The sequence below is a fragment of the Diceros bicornis genome, chromosome 3 (assembly GCF_020826845.1).
Source record: "Diceros bicornis minor isolate mBicDic1 chromosome 3, mDicBic1.mat.cur, whole genome shotgun sequence".
NCBI classification, from domain to species: domain Eukaryota; kingdom Metazoa; phylum Chordata; class Mammalia; order Perissodactyla; family Rhinocerotidae; genus Diceros; species Diceros bicornis.
This window is the reverse complement of record NC_080742.1, coordinates 58,751,240-58,761,559: the sequence shown is the minus strand read 5'-3', so window position 1 is coordinate 58,761,559 and position 10,320 is coordinate 58,751,240. Positions and strand designations below refer to the sequence as shown.

General features: G+C 46.3%; 1 protein-coding gene across 1 annotated transcript in view; it reads left to right on the top strand.

The window, feature by feature from the left end:
• The first annotated feature begins 2,178 nt into the window (after positions 1-2,178).
• TBX20 (T-box transcription factor 20) overlaps positions 2,179-10,320 on the top strand; it is a 51,242-nt gene continuing 43,100 nt past the window's right edge. Inside the window, exons 1-3 of the mRNA XM_058528124.1 lie at positions 2,179-2,779; positions 6,158-6,416; positions 7,495-7,659. Coding sequence (XP_058384107.1) covers positions 2,653-2,779; positions 6,158-6,416; positions 7,495-7,659 — 551 coding nt within the window. The 5' untranslated portion in view covers positions 2,179-2,652. The remainder of the gene's footprint in view (positions 2,780-6,157; positions 6,417-7,494; positions 7,660-10,320) is intronic.

The window sequence follows — 10,320 nt, the reverse complement described above, 5'->3', positions numbered from 1 at the left end:
TCCCCTGGCTCCGCCAATTTTTCTAAAAATGTCCTTGTCGTGAAATTATTCAAATTCCAGTCTGAATCATTAAGATAATCAAGAAAAAGACACAACGTTTCCTCTAGTAGAAATGAAATGGGAAGTTTTTTTAATCGAGGTATAATTCCACAATTGTTTTGAAAACTAAAACCAGCAAACAAGATCTTCGACACCCAGTTGAAGCATATATTAAGTTCTAGACTAACCATGACATCATCCTGCCCCTCCAAAAACAAACAAAAAGACCTCTTGACAGAAATCTTCCTTCTTGGCCAAAACCCTAAGCATTTGAGACAGGAAAGGAGCCAGTGTGTGCCTTACATTCAAAAGAGGGAGATGTCACTGTTGGCATTGAGGTGGGGTATGTGTGGGGGGCTTTAATAACCGAAGGGTCTGAGTTGTCCAAAAACAGCAGCAGACTAAAGACTCAAGAACTGATCTTTAGGCGCATCCACTGGTTTAGCCTCTATTCTCACCGCGGTTTAATCTGAAAGCCTCTCAGCTGGTGTTAGCTCTACTATCGATCTCCCCCCAGGAACAGCCCAGGCACAGCTGCAGGGCCAGAGTGTGATCAAGGCTGTGGCTTGGAGTGCAGGTCCTGCGCTCTCGTCTGCCTCTGCCCTCCTGGGCGGACTGGAGGGGAGATGCGCCGCTCCGCCACGCCAGATCCGGTTTTACTCTCAAAAGCAAACGGAGATGGGCTAGACGACCGTGTAAACCCCTTCCAGCACAAAAGCCTATGGTTTTACGAATTTTCCCAAACATTTACACGTACACACTTTGTACATCGAGGCTGATATCAGCATACGTTTCTTAGTCACCTTCATGTCGCACTTTGTTAGAAAGTATTGATACACGATGACAAGACAGGCTTAAATCGTGACCTCCCCAGATGTCAGCATTTTACTTACAGAAACGTTCTCAAGTTTTGACTTTTAGTTTTTTCCCAGAAGTTTATTTTAGGAGCTGGGGGAAGGGGTGGAGTGAAGGGAGAAAAAGACTGGTGGGAAATGGGGGCTGTTTTTTTTTTTCTTTTAAGATCCACCAAGAGGGTCCTAATCGCCAGACCGACTGGCTGGAAAGGAGCGCAAATATTTACATGTACAGCTTGAGTGTGTGTATCAGCCTGAGTTTACACGGCTCCAAGTGAAGCGGATTACCCTGCGAATTCGGAGAATTTGAGTTATTCAAGCTGAACAAGGCCAACAGGACGACCCCCACAAGGCCGTGGGAAGTCCTGGTCGCAGCCGAGTTTGCGAAGCAGAAGGTTCGGTGTCAGCCAAGCCTTAGCGCTGTAAGGCTCACACTCTCCCACTGCGCGTCGCGTGGTCCCCGCAGGGTGCCGCGCCCCCCACACTGCGCCCGCGCCTACTCCTAGCCTTCCCTTGAGTCGAGGCCCCATTTTCCAGAGTCCCTCTCGGGAATAGGAACCCCGGATGAGAGACGCACCGGTGTGCAGCAGTAGTCGCGGCTCTGAGAGCAGCATCGTTTGCCAAATGCTCGCAGCCTTCCCTTAGCGTATCTTTTGCAGGGCTGCGTCTCTCCAGCCCCATTGTCAAGCAGACCGATTTTGGAGCCCAATGAGCGCGGGGATCCAGCCCTGGGGGCTGCTCCGCAAATGGGATCTGGCACGTTGTCGCCGGCTCTGCGGCGCCTGTTTCGGCTCTACTTAGCGCTTTCCAGCTTTCCTTTGGAACTTTGAGCACCGGTTAGAAAAAGAACAGAAGCAGCAAGAACTCCCCGAGGCCTCCTCTGGTCTAGGTTCCTGTACTGGGCCACTCCGGGATCCAGAGTTTTAGGCCGGAACAAAAATGCCCCCTCCCGACAATGCGCACCTCCCTCCTGCCCCGGGACTGCGAAACCAGGCGGGGGGCGTCCGCGGCGGCTGCGCCAGCCTGAAGGTGGAACCCCTTTCGCCGGACGGGTGCCAGGTTCGCCGCCGGCTGCAGTTCGAAGCCGTGCGGGCGCCGCGCCCGGGGCGCGCCCTCCCCGCACGGCCCGCGGCCCCGCCCCCGGCGGCGGAATCAGGAAGCGGTGACGTGGGACGGTGCTGACTGGCTACGAGCCGCTGGGATCGCCGCCGCCAGCAAATTAAGGCGCAGGGCTGTGAGCGCCCGGGCGCAGTGTCCTCCGCGCCGCGCTGCGCTCTGCACGCCCTTGCTGGGCTCCCGGGTGTCCGGCTCCTCTCAGCGGCGCTTGGCCAGTCGCCACCTCTCTGCAGCTTGGGTTGCTTCGGCTGTCCCCAGCGGGGGGAGGGAGGAAGGACGCGGAGGGGGTGCTGCAGGACCCCTGGGCTTTGCGCAGCTGATGCTCGTCTCCAGCTTCCGGCGGCGCAACCTGTGGTCGTGCGGAGCGCCGCGGTGCTTGCGCACCCGGTTGAGCCCGCAGTTGGTCCTCTCCCGTCCTCTCCGGCTAGTTCGAAGTCTCTGCGGCTCGAGGGCTTTGCGGTGGGGGAGAGGAGAGGCCACTGTGGAGCTCTCGGGAGGTTGGGGCTGACTCATCTGGAGTCCCCGGCTCTGCTGTGATTGCACTTGGAAACTTTGCGCTGTGTTTCGGTCTTTGTCTCCCTTGGGGAAGCTGGACGGTAGTTCGGCAGGCCCCGTCTCTGGACAGGACTGCGCACTGGGGGCCATGGAGTTCACGGCGTCGCCCAAGCCCCAGCTCTCCTCCCGGGCCAACGCCTTCTCCATCGCTGCGCTCATGTCCAGCGGCGGCTCCAAGGAGAAGGAGGCCACGGAGAACACCATCAAACCCCTGGGTAAGTCGCGCTGCTTGACTGTCCGCGGTGGGCAGGGGCGGGGGTGCTGCGCATCCGTCTGTCCCTCTGTTTCCTGGCTGCAGGAGGCTCGCGAGGGTAGTCGCCTTTCCCGGCGTGGGGCAGCTTCTGACCCTCAGGCCATAGGCCATATATTGGGAGTGGGAGGTTTCTTTCCTTTTTGGCCCAAGTTTTCTTTGGAGGCTTCACAGTCTGTTAAATACAGCCGATTTCGCCTCTCGTACATGCGCTAGTCGCTCTCCCTACCTATTTGTCTGGAATCCCCATGTCTAGTCGGACATATGGTGTGTGTGTGTGTGTGTAACTTTGTTGGGATAAAAACATTCAGGGTTAAATAATAAACCCCTTTTGACTCAACAGGATTTACGGTGCAACACCTGTTTGTACATTTGAAACTAAGGAGTCTCTAAGCGACTTCACAAAAAACTAGTTTAATTTTGTTTTTCCTCTGGCTTGAATAGACTAAACAGAGTTAGCTCCTTAAAACCACTGTCAAGTGCTGCAGAATAAGCCAGTTCTTCTCGCATGAACCATTTTCTTCACAGAAGCTCTAGACTTATCTGTAAGACATCATTTTATAACTGCCATCATTTTCAGTGGAGGTTGGCAAAAACATTAGCCAGTAACCACTTCCCAAATTCCTCAACTTTTAGCTATACTGTTTATTTAACAACCTTTACCATTTATAGAAGATACTAGACTCAGCATAAAGGGAGAAAAGAGATTATGTTCCCCTTAGCACAAGTGAATTGTGTGGGAAAGAAACTGCTGGAGAAAAGTGTTTCAACGTCCCTTTACAATTGAGGGAGAAAGACGTGTTCTGGTCCTCACCTCTTGGGTCCCTGGGAAATAATTGTTCCATATCCTGATCATCTGGTAGCCCTAAAACAGTGAAAAACATCAAAGCAAATGTAGGGTAATATTTCTTTAACTCTCCCCCATTTTTTCCTTCTTTCTTTCTGTCCTTCCCAACGCTTTAACATCTCACATCTGAAACAAGAATAATATGAAAAATGAAGTGTTAGTCTCTGGGCAGAGAGAGAAGAGAGAACTAAAATCCCTGTGGCAACTTAGAACCAAGGAAAAGAAAACCAGAAGATCTCCGGAAAACATAATGTCAAAAAGTCTCTTCTCCAAGGTTTTCACTCCCTTCCCCTGGTTCTGCCCACCTACTCTTGCATCTAAATCTAAACCTGCCAAAGAAATGGAAACAACCAAACAAACCCCACTGTTTAGAAAAAAATTAGCCACCAATTTCAAAGTTATCTTTGTGGGACTTCTCAAAATTATCCACTTGTATTTAGGTGGCCTCCAAATTCTCTGTAGACACCTCTATCACAGCTTGGTAGCTAGCAGGAAAAGAGGATTTCAAGTTAGAATTCCTGACAGAAGTACAGACAGCAGACTGGAAAACATGCCAGCTTCAGCTCCACTGTCATTTCAACGTTGCTTCCTTCTCTACTTATTTTCCTGAGAAAAACCACCTTTTATCTAAATTCTAAAGTATACCCCCTAGGCCCACACACATACACACACAGTCTGTAAAATGAGTGTCCCTCTCCGAGGCTCAGGGATAGGCTCTGAAAGAACGAGAAGGCATTCTTGTCTCTTTCATGGGCCAGTTCAGTAGAGCACAGTTAGTACCTATAAGCCAAGGACTCTGGCAAGAGAAACACCTAAAGGTTCTGTTAGGAGAGAATGTGGTACCTTGAAACACTAGTGAGATGTTGAAGCAGTTGTAGGGTGGGGGTTGAAAGTGCCTCATCATTGCTCATATAAACACATTAAGTCTGTTTAGAAGAACTGCCTCATTCCACCAGAACATTTCTTTAAAAAAAATTTTTTTTATTGAGATATAATTGACGTATAACATTGTGTTAGAGCATTTCTATATCATCTTCTTCCTCTTCCACTTCCCAACCCTGACACACTGGTTAGTCTGGGGCTTAGGCAGTTTGCCTTTTTCAATTGTCAGAAAATAAGAACATTTCTAAGGCTACTTGTTAATTCCTTATAAAGATATTATGTGAATGTGTTTCTGAAAATATGAGTAGAAAATAAGATTTTGCCATGGCATGGTTCTCTTTCTTTGAATTTGAAAATATAATGATAAGATAATTAATTTGATTATTCTTAATTTAAAACATTTCCATGAGTTGGATTATTATTGTAAGAGAAGAAAAGGTAAAAATTCTCCACTTCCTGCTTGCCTGCCTCAAGGCAAAGAGAAATATGGGAAATAAAACATTTTATATGATATATACATCATAATATGTACATACCTACATGTAGAAGTTGTTTCAGTTCCTTGAGGGCACTTAGAACAGAGTTGTTTGGAGATCAGTTTCACATTGCAGATTCAAGTAGTTTCTTTTTTAAGGGATGCAAGATAATTGGGACAATTACAAAAGTCCCCCTGTATTCCATCAAAGTGACTGGTGTAGTCCCAGGCCCTTATCAGCTGTGGAGGAGAATGTTTGGTTCATAGGCAGTGGTATTCCAGCCTGATGGTGGACGGCAAAGCATTCTTCCTACTTTTATACTCTGCTAGTCTGGGTTTGAAGTTGTTTTCCTCACTTTCAGGACCTTTTTGAGAGAGAGAGAAAAAAAATACACACATCGCCCCTCAAGCAATTGTTTCAAGCATGTTCCAAAAATGGCCCAGAGAGTGCACTCCTGTGATTTAACAAGCTATGTGCTAGAGTATTTCATGTGATCTCAGGCTGGGGGGAGGGGGGAGATTGTAAAACTGCCATAATCAAACGTCTTAAAGCCTAGGAAACTGAGAGCCAGGCAGAGAAGTGAAGTGATTTTTTTTTAACTGCATCCCCACTTTTTCCCCTGCCCCCCTTTCATTTTCTCTTATGGCAAAAGGGCTCCAGGAGGGAAAGGAAAGTTCCTCTCAAAGTGAGGAAGGTGCTGATCTCTTCACTCCCTTGGTTTCCTTGGAGAAAAGTCTCTCCTGGTTGTCAGAGGCAGGACTGGCCCTAGATCCCACAAGCTGTGAAGTCTAGAACTTGGGAAGGATAGCAATAGCAATATTTGCTTTTTATCCTTCCTAATAACCACTTTTTGCTTTACCCACTCCTCACATTTTTATTCTCCAAAGTGGGTTTCAGTAATGGTGGTAACAAACCGTGGTTCTAAACTCACTCATTTGGTTCACTAAGCAAGCACTGAGCATGTTACTCCATGGCAATCTCATGCCTGTATAGTGATGGGTTATCACTACCTTCCAGGAATTTCTGAGCTTAACTCTTCCACAGTCAAATCCAGGTAGCTATTTTAGTTGTGCTGTTCTCCTTCCTGTATTTTTGCTTGACAGCATTAGCTGTCATTCTCTGTTCTCTTTGCTGGCAGAACAATTTGTGGAGAAGTCATCCTGCGCCCAGCCCCTGGGCGAGCTGACCAGCCTGGATGCTCACGGGGAGTTTGGTGGCAGCAGTGGCGGCAGTAGCAGCCCAGCCTCCTCTTCTCTGTGCACTGAACCGCTGATCCCCACTACCCCCATCATCCCCAGCGAGGAAATGGCCAAAATTGCCTGCAGCCTGGAGACCAAGGAGCTCTGGGACAAATTCCACGAGTTGGGCACAGAGATGATCATCACCAAGTCTGGCAGGTAGTGGGGGCTTGGCGGGTGAGGACTGAGGAGATGGGAATGGCGCCCTGGGTGGCTTAGGGCGTTTCCAGGAACTGGATGAAACACCACTGGTCCTGAGCACTGAGAGAAAGCTTCGCTCGAGGAGGGCTTCTTCCCACGGACTTGCTTTTGGAAAGAGCTGCTGAGACAGATGTCCAAGCTTTTGCTTTCTCTGGATCTGGCCGTGGGAATCCCCACCCCGGCGTTGATGAGAAGGGCACAGGGACTAGGGATCTCCGCCCCCTGCAGCCAGGGAGAGCTGGGGTGGGGGGTGGGGGGGTCGCGGGTGCAGAGTCGGCGTCTGGAGAGAAGCAGGAACTCGCGCCCCCGGTGCAGGGCGGGCTGCTGGGTGTTGCGAGGGAGGCAAGTAGCTTCCCTTTTATCGGCCACGATTTGCAGAAGCTGCCAGCTCCCGTTAAAAACTAAAATTAAAACCTGGGCGGAAGGATGACATTTGAAACGACCACACTCCCGCTAGGACGGAGCGCGGGCGCGGCGGGCCCCTTGGCGCCGCAGCCGGGCAGGCTCAGGGCGGGCAGGCAGCCACGGGTGCGGGCGGCTCCCGGGGCCTGGGGCAAAGGCTCCGGAGGTCGGTGGCCCTCCGTGCCTGGTCGCTCAGCTCTCAGGACTCTGGGGAATACTCCCAAGGTCTCTCCAATCCCGACCCTGAGAACCCCGCTCTCGCTGTCTATGGCAGGAGCGAATTTTCTCGCTGCCACGCAAGGGGGTTGCGTGAGTCGGTCTGCTTGGGAGACTTCGGATCCGGGAGCCTAACGGGCTTGATAATATAGCATAGGATTTTCCCTAATCACAGACCTTCAGGTATTAAAAAATAAAAAAAACTTTTCACCTAGCAATGCGGACTCCTATAAAGGTGACAAAATTATCTAGGTTTGGGAGAAGCTGGGTCTCCATATTCACATGTCTGGCTTTACAGGAAACAAAAAGGGTTTGGAGGTTGGTAGGGAAGGGAGTCGGACTCTTCCTCCCTCTCTAAGTCGGGTCTGCTATTAGGCAGTTGGAGCGGGGGCCGATTCTCTTTGTCTCCCTGTGTCAGGAGGATGTTTCCTACAATCCGGGTGTCGTTTTCGGGCGTGGATCCTGAGGCCAAGTACATAGTCCTGATGGACATCGTCCCCGTGGACAACAAGAGGTACCGCTACGCCTACCACCGGTCCTCCTGGCTGGTGGCCGGCAAGGCAGACCCGCCGCTGCCAGCCAGGTTTGTGTCTCCAGATAGTCCGCTTGAGCAAAATGCGTGTTAACCCTACTGGGAGAACGTCTCCAGCCCTGGTTGTTTGAGTTTTAAGCAGGTCTGTTTTTTAAAGCCCTGAGCTCTGGTAAGAGAGCATTCCAAGCCCAGACACTCCAGGATTGACTATACAAAACATGGGTTATTCTCTGAGAAAGGCAGAGTCTGTGCATAGACAGAACTCTGTTTAATTTTATCTTTCCTCACAATTCATTTCCTTAAATTTCAATTGGAATATTTGTTAAAAATCTGGACCCATTTCGTGTGGCACCCATTATTTCTAGATGGCTACTTAAAAATCCTTTTTAGAAGAGTACATTTTAGTAAAGTGGTTGCTTATAGTAAATATTTGTTAACGGTGTGGTTATATCTTCACATAGTAAACATTTTGGTAAAATGCAGTTGTTTTTGACCAGTAAGGGGCTCAGAGATTTTAAGTAAAAAATGCAAACTCTTTTTTCCCCGCCTCTCTATAAGTTTAGTGGATGAGTGTAATTCAACATCAGGCTAATATTCTTTTACGTGAAACATTGCTCAGTTAATATGTTAGGGATCATATATGTTTATATTTGTGCTACTCATTGGTAATAATGTTTTTCCAGGAGAACCCTGTTTTAAAAAAGTCCCATGCAAACCTTTATTGTGGCTGCTTTGCCCAAATGAGCATTCTGGGGGAAAAAAGCATGTTTTTGCTTATATGAATAGTAATAGCTGAAGTTACAGGAATCTAACTGTACACTTTAATACAAACAAAGAATATTAGCTGACTTTATATTTAGGGTTCTAAAATCAAGCCTCACAGCTTTTAAGTTGTTTTATGATTACTTTTTGTAATTGATTGAAAGTTCATATCAGAGCTAAGAATTTATTTAAATGTACAGACTTAGGAACTTTGAAGTTATGACTGGTTCTTCATAAGTATCTAGTTTGGAGTCTTAGTCAAGGCACAGAATCAACACAGACAATTTACACATATGGTTCAGACAGCATATTAAGCTTACTTAGTAGTTGATCACATTATCAAGCTTACACTATGCTAAATACACTAGAGAAGAGATCAAAAGAAGCCTCTCAGAGTTTTCCATTCCCACAAGAGACTAGGAAGGACATCTTCCCAACCCTCCAAATCAGTATATTAAATACAGACAGGACTAAAAAATTTTAAAAAATTGTTAACTTATTTGTTTTTAATTGAGCAAGATTCACCAGTTTACGATAGACATTAAAATGAATAGAATTAGAGTTCTCTAGTATACTATTAAATAGCCGATTCACATTACTCTCGAGCTTCCTTCCAAATTTTACAATATTGTTTTAAATGAGAGAGAGAGAGATTGGAGAGTATTTTAGCAGATTCCTAATCATTTTTACAAGCAGACATTTTTTTTCCCCCAAGACTTTCCTCTAAGAAGTTAATCACTCTTATTTAGCATACGTTTTCTTCCTATCTGAAGGTATGGAGAACTGGTGCAGGCCAGCAGGACTTTGGAAATATGACATGCCTTGTTTATGTTACTAATCTGTTCTGGTCGGAGAAGGAAAGCACGTACCAATACACTATCTTAACTGAAGCATGTTTAAGCTATTGCTGGAATTTTAAGTCCCAGGGGACTTGAGAGAGGAGGGGCTTCCTGTATGCTTTTTCCTTCATCCTAGCTTATTTATATTGATATTAGATAAAAATTTTTAGTGCATTATAGGATAGAAATATTCTAGATAATTTAAGCAACTCTTCTTTATTATTATTAAAAGAAATAGTGCTGTATTTTATAGCTCCATAAGGGAAAGGCGAGGACCTTGGGAGGTGACCATTTTGTACTGATGGTGGAAATTCCTTGTGGTTCTAGTTCTTCGAAGCATTTTATTTTAGACTGCAGTTCATCAGTCAGTTGTTCCTAATCAGAATAAATAATGCTTGGCAATATCATATCATCATAATAATGAGCAAGACATTATATATGATCTAAAATAATGTTATATTTTCATATAGGACATTTCCTTTTCTTTAAAGTAATTGATATTTAAATAAATTAATCTTTATTAATGTGATTACATATGGTGAATTGATACTTAAAGAAGGAACATTTCATCAGCTTCTAGGACTTTAAATAATTTTGAACCTTTTTTGGTGGGGTGGGTAGGATGTGGTGCTGATCTGTAAAACAATTGCACCTGTGAAGTGCCTTGGAAGGGTGACACTTGAAAAGCTACTATGGTGCGTCCTCAAAGAAAATGTCAATTGAAAGGCAATTTTGAGCACTAGTCCAAAAAAAAAAAAAAATCTAACAAACAGGCAGACACGCCAACACCTAAACCCTTTCAAGTTCTTGTATGGATCCGGTAAGAATCCTTAGTGCTGTCAGCCTTTTTTGTGCTTTGCTTCTGGTGGGCTTTGTGAGTTTCGGCACGTGTACCCACTTCTATTCTTAGTCCTTTGGGTGACAAACCACAGCACAGACTTCTTATTCTTTACAAGCAAAGAGCTTTGTGACTTTTTTCCTTGCCTTTGCCTCAATCATAATATTTATGTTTAATTATAGTTATAAGGATCCTATACAAAATTTAGATCTAAATAACCTGTTACATGGATAAAGGAATTTGTCCTATTAAATCAAGGATATTTCCTTCCCC